Source organism: Pempheris klunzingeri, chromosome 13 (genome assembly GCF_042242105.1).
Source record: "Pempheris klunzingeri isolate RE-2024b chromosome 13, fPemKlu1.hap1, whole genome shotgun sequence".
NCBI classification, from domain to species: Eukaryota; Metazoa; Chordata; class Actinopteri; order Acropomatiformes; family Pempheridae; genus Pempheris; species Pempheris klunzingeri.
This window is the reverse complement of record NC_092024.1, coordinates 3,406,517-3,425,085: the sequence shown is the minus strand read 5'-3', so window position 1 is coordinate 3,425,085 and position 18,569 is coordinate 3,406,517. Positions and strand designations below refer to the sequence as shown.

Below are 18,569 nucleotides of genomic sequence, written 5' to 3'. Positions count from 1 at the left end.
AGGCAGCAATGCTGAGAACGATAGATACGATACTCAGTGAAATATCCTTTTCAAAATTCATCATTTCCACCTTAAAAATGATGTTCCCGATATGAGGTGCTGAGTGAACAGCTGCCATCTTTACCTTTAAGCTGAGATATCTGAACTCAAGCAAACATTGTGATGGGACAGAAAACAACCAGGTCCTCTGATCTGGTGCTTTTCAGTCGTTTGATCATTTCACTGTACGGATGGAGGAGTCGGCTGTGACTCTGATCACATTATGTCACATAAAATCAATAAAGGGCAGTCCATGGAAGCAGTTGATGTTTGTTTTATTGGCCTAAGATTGTCTGGACATAATGCAACGTCTCCGGTGCTTAACGATGTTCATCGTACATTTATTTGTGACATGTGCAGCACAGAGTATAAATGTGTATACTGAATAAAAGAGAGACATGGAGTCATACGAAAAAAGGCAAATCTTACAATGAGCTTTCAGGACATTTGAAGGTTCTTTTCACACATTTCTTTTAGAGCATTATCTAGATTCAAAAATATGCCCATTTTCATGAATGGAGGACAGTAACGAACAGAAATGTGTTCAGTTTTCTTATGTCACCTCGCCTAGATATCCTCTCACCCTGGCACTTCCACGTTTGTTAACCAAAGCGATTGTTTTCTCAGCTATAATACAATGCATACAGGAATTTTTACATCGAAACATCAGTTACATCTGCCATGTTCAAATATTTGACCCCTTTTAACAAAATATGTATAATAACAATAACAAATTTTACCAACAATAAAAGCATTTGTTATAATAGTCAGAAAGTCCCATCTCTTGCTATGCTTGATTGAGACTGAAAGAATCGTGTGCGTCCATTGGACAACGGTTTATATACACAGTGATGAAAAAATACAGACAAAACACAAGTGCTTAGGAAACACAAAGTTCATCTGTGAAAGTCGTTGAGGCTATGATTGATAAATCAGACCTTCTTTTGACAGATGCTCTTCTCTCGTGTTGATTGGCTGGTGCAATGCTGCCTCCTCATGGCCTAAAGCACACACTGCAGGTGTCTTTAAAGATTTACATCTGGTTCTCAAAAAGGGACAACTTGCTCTAGTCCTATTGCACAATTTATCTTCCAGCGATGGAGACATATACATTTCAATTTAAAAAGTCAGTGTTTTTTTCCCCCACAAGTGTTGGCAAAAAAGTTCAAACTACTGTACAGTGTCACATCTTAAATAAATACTCTCCATTAACAAAACGTTGATGAGTGTATTAGCATTTATAAAACTGAAAAACATCTCAACGACTCATCGACTCAAATGGAACCACATAATTCAGCACCAAAATCTGGTGGCAGCTTTGGCTGAAAAAGTAAACAAACAAAAACAAATGCCAAACCAAATATCAAATGTAGCAATCCAACACCAGCAGGTATTAAATATTTGTATTAAAATGAGCTTTCAAATCCCAAAGCCACTTTTTTAACAAGGCCCAGAAGCTATACATATATAGAGATATTTTGTTTATGTGGATATTTCTTTTAAAAAAACAAACATTTTCTGTCATTTTGATAAATAAAAATAGAAAACCACAGAAATATCTTGTCCGCCTTAGCGTCTGCCGTGCGAGTCCTGCTTCTCCTCTTGTCATGATTTCCCTAAGTGAAAGAGAACTTGGCAAATGATAGAAACCACTCCCGAGTTGAGCACCGAGGAAATGGAGATGTCTAATAATCTGCTTTCATACAGCACGAACTCTGGCTTGTTTTCCACAACTTTAGCCATGGCCAACAGGCCTTTAGCTGCTCTGCACATCATGTTTATGCTAGGTGGGTCCATGGGGGGGTGCCCCATGTGCAGCAAGCTGTGAGGGTTCTGCTGGTACTGCGCCATGCTGACACCATCCTCCAAAAAGCCTACCAAATTACCCACGCTGCCCTTCTGCATGGCTATGGCACGTGCTGCCGTGGGGTCTCCTTGTGCCAGGTGGGCGAGAACAGCCACCGCCATCTCCCTGTACACCTGGGCCTTCCTCTGACCCACAAAGCGGACCAGCACAGTGAAAAGTTTCTCCTGCCGGCTGAAAGGCGGCGTCGCTAGCAGGAGGTCAACGTTGCCGTCCTGGATGCTGAGCTTGCAGAGGCACTCCAGCACCAGCCGCTGGGGGGTAAGCTGGGAGTGGGGTGTTGCTGATGGGAAGGGGTCCTGGGCCTCGGCCGAAGGGCACACCATCCAGTGGAGAAGGCCGTCCAAGACGGGGAGGCAGATAGTGTCTGTGTAGGTGGAGAGATCCAGCTGACCCGAGATGTTGGCCAGAGTGACCATGGCGTTCTCCCTGAGCAGGCTCAGACACTCCCACCACCACTCCTCTTTGCTACTCGACACCCCCTGCTCCTCCTGCTTGTCTCTCTGGTAGCCCGGGGCCGACCTGTTCCTCTCCGGGTGCTGGTGGTGCAGCAGGAGCAGCCTGCCCAGGAGGAGAACCAGAGCAGGGTGGCGCGACATATCCAAGTCGTTCCCCGGGATAAAGGACAGGCTCCGGATGATGTTGGAGATGCACAGGCACCGCTTGGCGAGTGAGTCCTGCCAGGCAGAGGTTGTGGAGAGCGGAGCCTCGTCCAGGCAGCGGGGCTCATCCTCCAGCAAGGTGATGTGGTCCTGCTCCCCATCCGAATGCACCCTGAACGGGTAGGACGGCAAGGAGCGCGCAGGGTGGGCGTAAGAAAGGGCGTCGACCCGAGCACACAGAACATCATCGATAGTAGCAGTGATATGTTTCAGCGGTTGTTTCTCCCCCTCGTCCACCTTGTTCTCCTCTTTGTTTTCCTGCCTTGTCTTTTCGTGTGGCCTCCGGGGTTCACTCCGGGGTTCAAACTGTGTTTGAATGTGTGCGGTGGAATCACCTCCACCAGCCTGCCAGTGTAGCAAGCCGCTGGTGAATTCAGTGACGTAGCCTAAGTGCTCTGTCATGTCCTCAATCAGGTCCTCTTTGTGGACAATCTTGATGGGGAGCTTATCATATTTACTGGCTTGTTTGGGTTTAGGTTCTAGCTCTGCAACAGGCTGATCATCCTTTTTGCTCTCTGCCTCCTTTTCACTCTCTTCTTCCTCTTTTCCCTCTTTCTCTCCGTCCTCCTCACTCTGCTCCTTCTTTATGCTCCCCTCAGACTCCACCTTTTCACCGTTCATCTCAGCTGGCTCTGCAGGGACTGATGGAGCTTCCTCCGCGGCACCTCCTGCTCGCTCCGGCTGTGTTTCTGCTGCCGGAGCCGACTCAGGCTCAGGTTGGAGGGTAAAGTCTGTTTCCTGCTCAGCGATGGTTTCTTCCCTCTGGTTAGCAGCAGCGTCCGAAAGGCTTTTGTCAGGCACGGCCCCCACCTCGAACTCTTCCAGGATGCCAAAGATCTCAATCAGGAAACGGCGGAAGTACTCCACAATAAGCTCGAGGAATCCAGGCAGCTGGAAAGAGGTTAAATTCAATCAGTCAGCAGTTTAAGTTATGTGTTGGCACACAACAAGCCAAGAGTTACTATCCGGGGAGACATGATGTCATTCCAATCACGTTTTTTCAGATAGTCATGATATCTTGAATCCTTTACTACATTAACAGTGGAATAAAGGTTCCTCAATATTTTCTGCTCATTTGAATTCTATAGATCCTTACTACAATAGAAAAGGTTCATCTGTAAGATCAGCTCTAAAGAAGCACGCTGCATGTCATCTTGTCCCTCCTGCTCTAGTGGGCTAAATGAATCAGTTCTGTCAGCAGTGAGGGTTTGTCATGAAATTGGTTTTACCTGGGAGAGGTTAAAGGAGGCCACGGTGCTGTCATCGTACAGCAGGATGTTGATGGTGTCTAGAGCCCATGTGCTCTCTGCCAGCAGGCCAGACTTCAGAGACATCATCACACGCCAGGCCTCAGGCGTTCCTGGGATTAAAACAGCACAATTTTTAGAACCAGGAAGAAAAGAAATACTGCTCAGACATCAGTCCAAATGATAAAAGGGGAACTGAACAGAGTAGATCAGTGCAATTCCTTTCATAAAATTTGCCTCATTGTGTCAGTTCTACCTGAAAATGAGGTCTAGCTGTAGAGGGCTAAAGATAAAATGTTTTTTAGAGCATGAAAATATTCTGAATCCACAGTTTTCAAGCTAACCACACAACTAGAATGAACCAATCAGCAGCGCATCTGTTCTCTATTTAAAGTAGCAACGATGAATCAGTGGGGCTCGTCTCACCAGTGTCTTTGGAGGTGAGCTTGCGTCGGGGCTTGAGCATCGGCATGGCGGCCTCCACTGATCCCGGTGGGTAGTTGAGGTCCCGCCTCAGGTTGGGAGGAAACTGACCAAAGGGTCCACTGCCCTGCGAGCCCATCATGGTCATCCCAGGCTTTGGCATCTTCATGGGTGACATGAAGGGTGCTTTGCTGGGTGACATCCTGGAGTCCATGGAGCGCTGGAAGGCCCCTGGGCTGGGGGCCCTGGGGAGGTGGTTGGCCATGGATGGAGAGTTGGAATAAGAAGATGGCTGGCGTGAAGACAGGGGTGGCATGCCACCTGATGAAGACATGTAGGGGGACTGCCGGTGCCACTGCTCCTGCCCGGGCCGCCCGTCCATGTCATCTCTGCCGATTGAGCCATAAGGCGGCATTTGCGACGGTGGCCCCTGTCTGTTGGGGTAGGGATAGCCCAGGTCTGTCCTGGATGGCCACATATTGGGGCCATCGTTAGCATGGTTAGGAGTGGGCCCCCCGCCCATCATACTGTGCTGGCTCTGACCTGAGGGGGCCATGCGGTCGCGGGGGTAGGGGAAGGGGAACTGTCCCTGGATGGGTCTGTGTTCGGGCCCTGAGTACCCTCCGCCGTAGTGGTTGTACATGTCCGGCTGCTGATTGGCGTACTGCATGGCATACATGTCGCTCTCATGTCTCTTAGGTGGGGGGCCATACATGCCGTCCATGGGTCGTTTGTAGCCCTGCTGAAGGAAGGGTGTTGATAGTTATTGACTATTTTTACTTAGTAAAAACACAGCCATGGTAGATTCATTCCACTGCTTTAGTAATGTTATGTATGATAGCAGTAATAATAAGAATAATATTATAATAGTAGTCATAACCTTATTTGTGTTGCACCTTTTATGCAAAGGTGCAGCCCAAAGTACTAAAAGAGCAGGAATGAAGAAACAAGATTAAGGCGAATGTTACAAATTTAATCACCAATAACAAATAAAGCAGAAAGAATATGAAACAAAGGATTCAAAACAACATGACTGGCTAGTTTTTGCCACAGTTCACATCGCGACACTTGAAATTCTCCCAATTACATTTGTTTGGGATTTCTGATGTGACATGTGACTCATAGTAGAGACTTAATAGAAGCAAGGAAGTGCAGTGAAGTGCTGGGACGAGGTAGTAGCATCACTGGATGTAAACGGCTGTCAGATATTCACTATGAGGCAGCATAGAATAGAAAAGCAATTTAAAAGGCTGCCAGTACCGTACCACACCTACACGACACAAAAAGGAAACCCTGAGAGGACAGGAGTCCTTTGTTGTTTCGTTTTTTATCCCCGTCTTTACTATATTTTCTATGTTTTTGAGTTTTCACGTGCATTTTTGTTGTGATCTGTCTTTTGATGCTGGTTCCTACATTTCCCAGCAGTTGTAGACACTGCTGAGCTGAATTTGGCTGAACTGAGGTGAGCTACTCCAGCATGAACAGATCAGTAGGAGGGGTCACTGTGTGAGGCCCAATAATGTGAGTAACCTCCACTGTGCACTGAGAGGCAGAGAAATCAGTTTAGAATGTTTCTAATATGGCCTTAGTTAGTTAGTTAGTTAGTTGGTTAGTTGGTTAGTTAGTTAGCTATACTGCCCCATCAGTGGCACACATTCAGTATTGATGAAGATTACTGTACATTGATGAAGACTGTTCATGGACATGGTGGCTGCTTAAACTAAGCAAATTCAGGTTTATTGTACTTTATGGAGTGTTTAGCATTTCTGTTGTGGTGTAATGAAAAACAAAAGTAATACTACTACACAGCATTGCCTTTTCAATGAATTGGGCTAAAATGAAATATATATGTGAAATGTGTTACTCAGTATTTTACATGATCATTTATTTATTTATGTCCAGTTTAAACTGAAGTCCCAGTGAATAATGTAAAACTACTGTATGTCTGTCTTACATTCAGAAATGAGCTCTCTCTCACCTGTTGCTGCGGGTACATCCCAGGAGGATGCATCCCATATGGCATGCTGGGATACTGCTGACCGTAGCCATCGTGTCTGCAACACAACAGAAGTGAGTGAGAGGAGCAATGTATCACTCCCTGACTGAAGAAAATGATTAGCCAGTTCACATGAAGACGTGTAATTCAGCTGTTGTTGTGACTTTCTACAGACGTGCTGCAGACACACAGGTAGGCGCTGACCTTTGCTGTGAAGGGTATCTGCTGGGAGAGTACAAGCTGCCCTCACTGTTAGAAGGTCCCATGTTGTTCTGACTCCCAGGGGGACCCATGCTCCCCTCCATCCCCATGACATGGTCCGGTCTGAGGATCAAACAACAGCAGAGTCTTCATGTTCCAGACAACATATCACTGACATAAAGCTTCTATTGGAAACATAGTATTTAATTAGTACACTACTGGTGAATATTCTCTGTGCGGCCCACGGTAGGCAGGCACACACAATGTAAGGGCAACACTATCACTATAGTCGGCCTGCAGGCTCATGTTAGGGGGCATATCAAATGAGACACTACAGGGTCATCACCCTCCTCTGGGTGCTTACCTCCTGTCATAGCCTGACCCGTATGGATACTGTGACCGCTGGCTCATGCTCAAGGCTGACGGGGGTCGGCCATACATGTCCTGCATACCGCCGCCGGGCATCTGGCCGGGCATGTAGGGATCAGCTCCTGCCACTGTGGAGGAGGAAAGCACATGATGACATCTTATTTGACAGTAACTGAATCTAGACTACATGAAGAAAATGGAAAAGAAAACAGAGATTTGAACAACATGAACCATATATCCTGCTAACCACCAGGTGGCAGCCTTCCTCTATGAATATTCACCACTTTCCATGATTAAACCTTTTGTTCGGAGGCTGCAACTGTTGTCATGCAGCTAACATCCACCATATTATACATTCAGACTCCATTCTCTGCAGCCTTCAGAGGAGCCGCTATCCTTTACAAAACTACTGTTTGTTCTGAAAACTAAACCGCATGAGTTGGTCAAAACAGGTGCTTCTCAGCAGGATGGAAAGGATGAAAGGTTGAAACAAGGAGGATGAAAAGGATGAACAAAGTTAGGATGAGACGAAGGCTAAGCTACAAGAAGATCAGACGAGCTGGTGTGTTTTCGATAAAGGGATGTGTGGTGTGACAAACAGTTCTCATCTCCTTTCATAGTTTTAGTGGTAACACACACACATCTGTCCTGATCTGAGACGACATGGTGACTAGACAATGAATTAGACCGACGAGACAGACAAAAGAACAGTGGCTTTGGGATACATGAAGAGCCATTTAAGTTTATAGAAAGTTTTAAGACGAAGTCTTAAATTCAAAGAACTTTGTTTAAATGTAGTGTATGGAGTTCACAGGAAAACAGAAATCTAAAGAAACTGTGGAACAATATAAAAATAGCTGATTCAAATGGTTTTACTGGTTTATACGAGTAAGTCAAAATATCCTGTGAAATTCTTGGAAACAGGTCTAAGGCTTCGTGTTTGGGTGAGAGCGTGTCACAGCGTGTGCCTCACTCACTCTTCCTCATCCCAGCGAAGGGGTCCTTGGTGTCGTACTGCATCCTCATCATCATGTCAGGCATGCTGAGGCCCTGCTGGTAAGGAGCTGAGGGGGGCAGGGAGGTAGCACGCTTCTGGAAGGCCGGGTCGCTCACCTCTGAGAAGGGGTCCTGCACGCTCACGCTGCTCCTGGACAAGGCGAGGGAGGGGACGGGGCGGGGGGGGAAGAGGGGAGGAGGTGGAAGCTGAGTGAGGGAGGTGGAGACTGGATAGATTGCACACACTGAAAATGTGGATCGGATGTGTGCTGTGAGGGAGTTCTATTAAAATGGAACGCTTTTATTTATATATGAAGTACTACAGATACGAATGTGGTCTAATAGTTATAAAAATATAATAATGCTAGTGGTGGTAGCAGAGGTAGTAGCAGATGTACTGGTAGTTGTTGTTGGTTAATTTGTTGTCAGTGATTTGACTTAATATGGATTCCTTTTCAATTTCAAAACCACAGGGTATCTGAACATAACTGTCCACATGGACATCTTTCTAGGAACTGTTTGTGCTGACTGACACAGATACCACACTGCAAGTCGCTCTGAAAAATGAAGTCAGTTATCCAGAAAATAAAGAAACACTGCTCCTACTGTAGCACGGAGTAATAGCAGTACAAGTAATCTTCAGAGCAGTACCAGTACTGCAGTAATAGTGTCAGCTGTGCAGCATGTGTGTGTGTGTGGTACCTGTTGGGGGGCAGTGGTGTGACCAGTCCCAGAGGGGTGGTGGCAGGTGTGGGGGGTTTCAGATCCCCTGCTGCCTCTGCTGTAGAGCTGCTGCCAGAGGACTGGGGCGTCTGTGGGCCTTGGAGGGAGCCACCTGAATTAGCTGGAGGACAGAAGTAGTCTTATCATTATTACTGTGGCTATATGACTCAAGAAATTCACAGTAAAAACTGTAACCCACCCCCCCCAACATCTTCAGATATGATCTTAAAGCTGGTTTGAGTTAGTGGGCTTTTCACTGCAGCAAGGTGCTGTATTAGAGAGATAACTTTGGACTTAAGGCCAAAGCACTAACAGTGATGCCCTACATGAGTAGTGAGCTTGAGAAAACAGACTACATGAGGGCAGAGAAGAGAAGAGAAGAGAAGAGAAGAGGAGGGAGTGCTTATGAGAGAGAGGAGAAGGGAAAGGAGGCAGGAGGAGAGGACACAGTGGAGAGAAGGGAAGGATTTCTCAGAGGGATTTGCCCACATGGGCGGTTGTAGCACAGCTATTTATATGGAAGCCATTTGAAGATGGTTTAGTTGTTTTTTTTTTAGGTGTGCCATGGACTTGATGAGGGGTTCACGTAGCGGGCTAAGCTGGGGGGCACAGATGTATTTGAATAAAACATATTGTATATATCTACTGTTGGTTTACTGGGTAAAATCAAATTATGTGCAAGCTAATACTGCAGCAAATATCCCCTGAATATGAGTGAGAAGAGAAAGCACGTGTGTGACCTCCAAAAAAAAATGCATCCCAGACAGACACTCCAGCTGGGGTTAAAACGGGGTTAGTGTGCTCTCTTGTTATGACACCATATTTCTGTGAATTTCTCATTTCACATGACTAGGAAATTATAAGAGTGCCAAGCTTCAAGAACCCACCACACAAAGAACTCCCAACCAGATAAAACCAAGGGATACAAATTCCCAGAAGCAGGTTTAATGGAAAATGTGGACCGTTCCGGCTAAAAGATGACAAAGAGGGAGAAAGAGAGAATATGAAAGTATCCTAATGAGCATTTAGCGTAAGAAGACTTTCTCTGGAGCAGCCTCAGTGGCCTTTCTCTGCACCGCACGTTTCCACAGAAAAAAAAGAAAGACTTAAGCTTTAAAAATTCATGCTAATTCTGAATTATTCAATGATACCCCCTTGCTCTACATCATAGGAGATGGAGAGAAGGAGAGAGGGAGGGAGAGGGAGAGATGGTTATCCCATGGTGATGAGCAGAGAGGTAGGAGAGGGCAAAGAAGGGGCAGTAAGCATTAATGATTCTTCACTTCCTGGGATATCCCTGCTTCAGATAAACACTAACACACACACACACACACACACACACACACACACACACACACACACACATGTACATGTGCTAGAAGAAGTGCAAACAGTGGTGGGGTTAGCTGAGGTTAAGAGGTTCGCCATTCCTCAAGAGCAGGCGGGCAGACAGACAGATATGTAATTCCAAGCGGTGGGGGTACCAAGATGGGGGGGGGGTGAACTCAAGTGCCCTCTGCTCCATATTTAGAAGGAGAAAAGAATGACAGAAGGGGCGGTGAGGGAAGAAAAGTGTGTGTGTGTGGCTGAAGTTTGATGTGTGTGCTCACGAGGGTGAGTGTGTGTGTCAGTGGGTGACATAATCCAGAGGGGGTGGTAGTGGTTAAGGGGGGGGAGGGAAAAAAAAAGTCTGTCAGCCGAGCCAGTTTTGTGAATGAAAGGTGACGGCGAGGTCGAGTTTGTTTACATTCTACATTCCAGTCCTCATTAATCACTCCCCACACCCCACAGACAACGCCACTGCTACACACACACACCCTCTCCACCCCCAACCACCCCCCCAGCCTGGACAGGCTCCCTCAGTGACATCATCGGGCTGTCAGTCTATATATAGGCTGGCAGGGGGTCAGTGGGGCAGTTTGCTCTGTGGAGCAGGAGAGCACAGACAGTAGATCAAGAAGAGGTGTAAAAAGGAAAGTATTCTGCACTTTCCATCACAGAATTTACGCCAAACAGCCACATATTTAGAATTGGATTGTGTAAATAATAAAAATATATCCATACCTAGACGACAGTAAGAGTCCACCTTTTAAGACATTCTGTCTATGAAGTCTTAAAAGCCTATTTGCTGCAGATGGTCTTATGTATTATTACATCATGTATTCACTTCACTTCACTGTAATCATCAAGAAAATGATGAACTGCAACATGCAAACCAGTGCACCTCAACTGGAAGTAAACATATCTCACCCTATTGGCAGGTTTGTGGTAATTAATCATTTTTAGCTTTGGCCATTGTTTCTATTGGTTGTCATGATATTGTGCTGATCAAAGTAACTGCTAATATCTGGGAACAACACTGAGGTCAGACGGAGCAAGAAACGAGCATTCAGACAACCATACAGGTTGTACGTGAGCCAAGAGCGGCCGGATCATCTTTACCGCTTTATGTGGAGGTAAAACCAAAAGTGAGTGCGTCCGAAATGTCAGTAATAATTAGGGTTGATTATGTTCCTGTGATTTAAAGGTTATTACTTCACAGGAATGTGTCCCTCGTTCCCCTGATTTCCCAGGATATCTCACCATAAATGAGACTGGATTTTAAAAACAGCACACAGACGATTCGTAAAACAAAGTTTAGGCAGTTTTTTGATCTAATTCTTTCATATTCATTAAATGATGTGGTAATACTTTTTATAGAACAACATGTCTCCTTAAAATTGAATCTAAAATGAAACCTTTGAGGTAGAAAAATCACAATGCCGACGATACCAAATCATTTGATTGATTCGCCCATTGTAATAATTCCTCGTTGCACTAGTCATGGTCTGATTCTTTCACTGCTACAGTAAGTGTGTTTGTTACCTCAAAGCTGAAACTAGAATTACACTTCAGGTAAGCAGGTTTGTCTGCTTGTTTGAACACATTGTAGGGGAAGCTTTTTGGGGTGTTGTCTGACACAGTGTCAGTATTTCAGCACTAGCTGTAGTGGGTTAACCCTCATGAGGACAACCTCTTCTTGCATATTCACGTGATACAAAATGTTTGATGGAGACACCACATCACTCAGGTAACCATCACAAGCACTGACCTTTTCATATTTCACAATACAGACACTATCTCTGGTTGTGTGTACCTCGGTTCCATCAGCTGATGTGGCCAAAAGGAGATTATGTGTCACTGACATGGTCAGATCCTCTTGAACAGATGAGAGCAGGCTGGATTATGAATGTGTGTGTGTGTGTGTGTATGTGGCCCATGTGTACTGTATGTACGTGTGCATGTGTGTGTGTGTGTATGCAAATGAAGGCAGGTGCTCTTTTTCCACCCACCAGGAAAAGCAATCTGCAGTGTCTCAGGCAGGTGAAGTGCTCTGATGTTCTATTTAAAAGCCAGGGTCACTTTTCTCATCTCCGCTGCAAATTAGAGACGTGATCTTACCGCTCTATATCCTTCCAACTCTTTCTCTGTCCTCCACTGAGCCTCATGTCATAATTGTGCACAGAGACACACTGTGTGAACAGGTAATATACAGAAACAGAGAGCACCCTTTGTGTTCCGGTGCTGCACCAAAACAGTATTACTTAACCTCTACAGCTCTGTAATCAAATAAGGGTGAGCTATAGCAGCTCACCTCCATTACACTACGAGCACCTCATCAGGACAGTGTTAATGTTCACTTCTCTTTCTTGGGTTTTCAGGGGTGTTCATGTATTCATGTCGCCTTCTTGTGGGCTATTTTTAATAATACTATAGCACTTACGGGCTGCTAAATTGTTAAAGGGCCAGTTCAGTGGAATCTGCCGGGTAGATTTTGTTGAGGTTTGTCATTTTAATCCCATTTACCTCAAGTGTTTTTGGGTGAAAATCTCAAGTCAGGTAAAACTGACCACTGGAGGTAAAATGTTGTCATTTGGGTAAAGTGACCCTTGAACTGTCAGCACCAAAGCATGTTTCTTACGCTTAGAGGGTTTATGAACTTGGATTTTTTTGAAATAAATTTGATAGATTTTCTCTCTCTGTTCTTTGTACAGTATGTAATTTTAACCATCTGTTGTTGCTGCTCTAATGAACCGTCTGCTGGCCGTACTGGAGGTCTATGAACTGTGTTTATGGTGTTGGATAGACATTGCGTGGAACCCTGTTGACACTGGCTAGTTTGGTTAATTCATTTAATGTGCACAGCAGCTAACATAACACAGCTCGGACTAATAACATTACCTTTTACTTATTTGCTAAATTAACCTCATGGCTAATTAGCTATAAAATCTAATGTGACTGTTTGTTTAGGCAAAATGATTTGACTCTGGGGAAAAAATGCACACAACCTGCCAATTAATCCTTTTTATGAATCTCTGCACATGCCAGTTCCCAGTCCACCAATATGCTAGCGTGGCAGCTACCTTCACATGGAGGTTTCTGACTCAGCTGCAAAGCTTTTATTGCAGTGATGTTGTGCGCCACTTTGTCATGAATACAGATCACTGTTTCTCTGATGATTCCTGACACCTGTAGTCTGATCAGCAGCACCTGTTGTTAGGCTACCGACAGATGGGAGAGTGGAGTAGTGAAAAACAGCGAACTGGTCTGTTATCAGGCCTTACCAGGTGAGGGTGGCTGGATCTTGACCTGCTTCCTGCTGTCCCCTCCGGCCACGCTGCCGCTGCTGCTGCTGCTGTCTGCTGGCGGCTCTTCTCCCCTCTCCATCTTGCACTCGTAGGCAAACAGATACTGGATGTACTGCTTCTTGAGCGAGCTGGCGGAGCTGCTGGATGTACCCACGTTGAGGTTGGTGGACAGCTCACGCCACTTCTTGTTCTTGTTTACCTGAGTGGTAGAGAGTTGGAGGGGATGACAAGACAATGATAAGCTGCATGAGAATTAGGAATCAGTGAGATTGTGGGGTAAATAACTCTTTCTTTGTACTCATGTCTTCTCTATATAGTAGTGTGTCCCATTAGTATCAGGCTACACTTATTTTGCCTGGAGTATGGTAGACCACAGTGTGAATTTAATCAGAATAATCAATGCGGGCCACTTAATGTTTCTGTGCTTACTGCAGTAGGTCTCTAATAATAATATAACTGCAAAAAAGTACTACATTATATGGCCAAAAGTATGTGGACACCTGACCCCACACACTTCCTCAGTTCCAGTTAGTGGGAAGCTTAATGCTACAATATACAACAACATTTTAGACACGGCTTTTCCCCAACAGTTTGTGGAATTTCCACATACGATAATGTCTCTGAGCACATGAAGAAATGGCATTTCAGTGTGGAAGAACTTGACTTGACTGCAAAGAGCCAAGACCTCAATCCCACTCATCCAACTGAAGTGAAACACCGACTGCCGGCCGGGCCTTTTTGACCTTCCTGACACTTTTGTGGCGGAATGGGAGCAAATTCCCACTGTGCCGTGTCCACATACTTTCGGCTGCGTGGTGTACGCCTTTTCCTGATTTCTACAGGTTTTTCTGTAAATCTTACTACCCTCAGTATGCAAAGCTTTTCATATCTTAACTCAAGTATTGTGACATTTTCAGGAATATGGGTTTTCTGAGATTTATACAATGTATCTCAGTCTCTCAACATTTACAAGCACACCATATGCCACGCTGCTTCAGTGCACATTGCTGGAGAATATTAAATAGCCACTGCACTTGGGCAGAATGATATGAGCTTTCTGTATGTGAGGTTATTCTCTGCTCGGAGCACTTTATTGAACTATGTCTGTTATCTCTAACATTATCCCAACGTATCAACAGCGAGTGTGTTCTTTATGTATTACCATGGCGAGGCCTCCTATCTCCCGAACAGCTATGTAAAGCTTCCACAGATCCAGCGGCTTCTTGCCCACAGCGGGAAGCTGGGCAACAGGCGTGCCCCTCTCCTCCATGAAAGTCAGGTATCGCTCCACCCAGCCCCGCCTCTCCGGCTCCACGCCCAGCTCAAACAGCCGCGTGATTCGCTCTCCACTGAGGGTGGAGGAGTTAGGGTTGGCTTTCTGCTGGGTGAAAAAAAAACAGAGGGAAAGTTGCCTCATGGTAATAGTAATGTAGGACACAAGAGATTATATTTATCATATTACAGATTATATTACATATATACTATATGTGGTAGACAATAATACAATAATAACAAAGTTCTATTTCTACACTTTTGATTCATATCCTAGTCTTAACATTAGTTACATAAGTTTATAAATGCGAATTTGGTGAATTCATGCAGATACATTCTGTATATTCTATAATATATATGGACTGTTCATCAGTTTATTTTTCTTTGCTGTTTTCTCACTCTTCACATGAGGATCTTTAAAGTTTCATTCCATATTTACACATTCTGAAGTAGGCCTTTGGTTAAATGACCAAGCAAAAATAAACACTTCTTTAGAGCATTTAGTTCAGTGTGCTGTCTGTATTTACTTCAAAGTTCATTCACAGCACTTTCATGCCCCTCCAAGTCCAAATTGGTGGACAAAGTTTAACCACACAGTCTGGCTTCAGTCCAGGTTTAGAAAGACTTTTGTGGATCAGGAAATTACACAACCTCTCACTCATGCATAAATCAGACTAACAGTGTCTACTGGCATTCTTGCCCATAAAGGGAACTTCACAATGTTTCCTAAGTAGCTTGGTTTGGTATCTGTGTCTATGAATTCATATAACTCCTGTATTTATTCAGTAAGTGCACAAATCCATTCATCCAATAATGTTTGGGTTTTTAGTTCTTACAGGACTGGAGGGGGTCTTTAGGGGCCAGGGGGGGCTGCTGATGCTGTCGCTGTCGTCTCCATGGTAGGAGGACAGGCTGGCTGGGCTGGGTGAGAGGGGGGAGGGCACGGGCAGGGCACCGCCTGGCGTGGCTGGCTGGGACACACACTGCTGGGAGCCAGCGCTGCTGTTATTGTTGCTGTAGCCGTCCTGTAGCTGGCGAGGAGAGAGAGAGAGAGAGAGAGGGAGGAAGAGGGACTTTAATTTTCTTTGGATACAAGCATCCATCACTGTTGGGGACTTAGCCCCACCTCCCCAGTATCAGTATCAGAACGATGTATTCCATAATGTCCACACTGTGGACAACAGTGAGGCCAGAGCTCAGGTTTGCAGAAGTATACAACACAAAATGAGTCATTACGTGTGTGTGTGTGTGCGTGTGTGTGTGCGTGTGTGTGTGTGTGTGTGTGTGTGTGTGTGTGTGTGTGTGTGTGTGTGTGTGTGTGTGTGTGTGTGTGTGTGTGTGTGTGTGTGTGTGTGTGTGTGCGTGTTTGTGTGTCTCATAATGCATACATCTGGATCCAGAGGTAGAGAGTGCATAAGTAATTCAAGTACATTACTTAGGTACAGTTTTAAGGTACTTCCACTCCACTTGATTATTTGAATTTTAAGTTCTACTTGTTCTTCACCACATTTTAGAGGAACATTTTAGTATATTAAGTATTACATTTAGCTCCAATTAGCTCTAATTTCAGAATTCTGCTTACATCTTATAGCATCAGTAATAATACACATGAAGTAACGCTTTAGAAGGGGCAACTCTGCATAATGAGCACTTTTAATTTTGATACATAAGCACATTTTACAGATACTTCTGATACATTTTTAAGTTATGTCAGAATTGAAGTCTGTCACTGTAGATATAATGTGTTTTTTTTACGTTGTGGTATTGTTACTTACTACTCCAGTAAAGTGACTGAATAATACTTCCAGCACCGTTTGAGTCTGGAATTTCTTTGTAAAGGGTGTGTAGCCACCTGTTGTGGAAGAAGTCCTAGAGATCTTTCACTTCAGTAAAAGTGGCAATATTGTAGTGTAGTGAAGTTACAAAGCCTGCATTCAAAAGTGTATTATTAAAAAGTATTAGAGTATTATATTATCACAATATACTTGACAGTGCCAAAAATAATATATATATTCTATTATACATTATATATGTTGGATTATAATTATTGATGCATTAATATGTACATGAGTTAAATGTGGCTGGTAAAGGTGAGGTTAATCTTAAGTACATGTGATGCTGCTGCTGGGTAGCTTCATATATAATACTATAATCAGGGATCATTAGTTGATCATAGTTTGGATTAATAATCACAATCTGTAAAGTAACTATAGCTGTCACATAAATGTAGAAGTAAAACATAAATGTACAATATTTCCCAGTGAAATGGAGTGATGTTTAATTCACGTAAAACACCTACAATTGTACCAAAAGTACAGAACTTGAGTGAACGTACTCAGTTGCTTTCCAACCCTGATGTAGCCCTATAGCCAAAGTGTAGTCGGGTGTGTGTGTGGTGAGATTTTGCATGTCTGACCGTTATTGTGTCTCTTGAGTCAACATACATAAATGCATTTCTTTGCAGGGGAGATCAGTATGTATTAGTTTGTGTCCATATATAGTGTGTGTGTGTGTGTGTGTGTGTGTGTGTGAATCTGGACACAAGCTCCACTTTGTGTAAATCATTCCATATTTGCTCACATCAGTGTGCATGTGAGAATCTGTGTCTAGTGTGTGTGTGTATGCATGTGTGTGTGCGTGTGTTTGTGTGTGTGCGTGTGTGAAAGAGACTGCGAAAGAGGGAACAACAGCTTGACAAGTGCTTCTGGTCTGTGTACAGAATGCTCATGTCAGCAAAACCTTATCTTTCTCCCTCTCTCTTCTCCTGTCTCTTTCTCTCTATCTCTCTCTCCTTCTCTCTCTCTCGGCAGACAGATCATCTCTTTTGGGAGCACTGGGGGTCTTTCTGGCTGCTCTGACTGCCTTAAATAATTCAAAAGGCCCTACTACCGTAATCAGCAAAAGAAAAGACAGGGATTTGGAGGGAAAAGACGTGTAGTGGATGTGATGGAGGCGTGTGGGTGTGTGTGTTTGTGCACGTTTGTGTGTGTGTGTGTGTATGTGTGTGCGTGTGTGTAGAAGAGAGAGGTTGTTAAGCAAAAACAAGGGGAGGGGGTGGAAAAGAGCAAAGAGCAGAGTTCTGTTGTTGCTGAGCTGAGCCAAGCCGAGCAGCAATTGTAGGGCAAAATGAGAAGTCAGCATTGTGTATTGGGACGTGTGTGTGTGTGTGTGTGTACTGAGAGGAGGCACTGAGGAAACAGTGTTCAAGAGAAGGATGGTGTATATGTGTGTCTGTGTGTGAATGATTGGAAAGGCCAGCATGTGGCCTCTTGTCATGTTAAATGAAATAAATAAATAAATGTGCACTTGTGTGTGTGTGTGTTTGTGTGTGTGTGCACTGTACTTCTGTGTTGTGTTTGCATGTGTGTACTGCAGATGTCGAGCCCTCTCTTTCTCTCTGTGTCTCCCTCTGTTTTGCAGCTCGGGCTGCCAAAACATCAGCAAGAAGAGAGAGCTGGGGGCAAAAACAAAGCGAGGAAAACATTAGGAATGGTAAATGTTAAACTAATCATTAAATATGGCGAGAAAACAACAGAGAAACAGCCCACTGTGCTGAGGCAGCATATGCTGATCAGATTTGGTTTGCTAGAGGAGCGAGATCAAAAAACAAAACACAAAACAAAAAAGAGGATGAGAGGGAACTGCAAAGAAAGATGGGAAGAAGGAAAAGGTCAAAGAGATACCTTAGGTTTGGGCGGCTCGTTGGCAGGGCTGGTGTCCTCTTTTATGTCCATTTTTGGTTTCCCATCTGGGCTGGACATCCCGTCTCCCGACATCCCCATGGCTCCTTCACCAAGAATCAGGAAAATATATCAGGAAATAATATTTACTAAAACATATTTGCACTGAATTTTTCACATATAAAAAAAGCTGCAAGACTGAATAAAGAACATTTAATGAGCAATATCTGTGGGCATGTAAGCTTTGGCCATTAAAATTAACATTGTCTCATGAACTGATGGCGGACTTTTCACAAGTTTAAGATTTTTTTCAATTAAAAAGCTTAGTCCCAATAGATAAACCCTCAGCGCAGTAGAATGAAGGGGCATGCTTGTATGTTTTTGTATTACGGTCGATTCAATGTCCTTAAACTCTCTGAAATGAACAGTGCCTTTTTGCGTGTGCTGAAAGCAGCTGGATAGTGGTTTG

The 18,569-nt window shown here is 44.3% G+C and overlaps 1 protein-coding gene across 1 annotated transcript in view; it reads right to left on the bottom strand.

The window, feature by feature from the left end:
* Positions 1-379: 379 nt before the first annotated feature.
* Positions 380-18,569, bottom strand: part of LOC139211642 (AT-rich interactive domain-containing protein 1B-like) — a 164,858-nt gene continuing 146,668 nt past the window's right edge. The window contains exons 11-22 of the mRNA XM_070841957.1: positions 18,104-18,207; positions 15,257-15,451; positions 14,311-14,526; positions 13,125-13,347; positions 8,500-8,641; positions 7,779-7,948; positions 6,797-6,929; positions 6,436-6,555; positions 6,214-6,289; positions 4,239-4,974; positions 3,795-3,925; positions 380-3,456 (exon numbers count right to left, since the gene is read on the bottom strand). Coding sequence (XP_070698058.1) covers positions 1,645-3,456; positions 3,795-3,925; positions 4,239-4,974; positions 6,214-6,289; positions 6,436-6,555; positions 6,797-6,929; positions 7,779-7,948; positions 8,500-8,641; positions 13,125-13,347; positions 14,311-14,526; positions 15,257-15,451; positions 18,104-18,207 — 4,058 coding nt within the window. The 3' untranslated portion in view covers positions 380-1,644. The remainder of the gene's footprint in view (positions 3,457-3,794; positions 3,926-4,238; positions 4,975-6,213; positions 6,290-6,435; positions 6,556-6,796; positions 6,930-7,778; positions 7,949-8,499; positions 8,642-13,124; positions 13,348-14,310; positions 14,527-15,256; positions 15,452-18,103; positions 18,208-18,569) is intronic.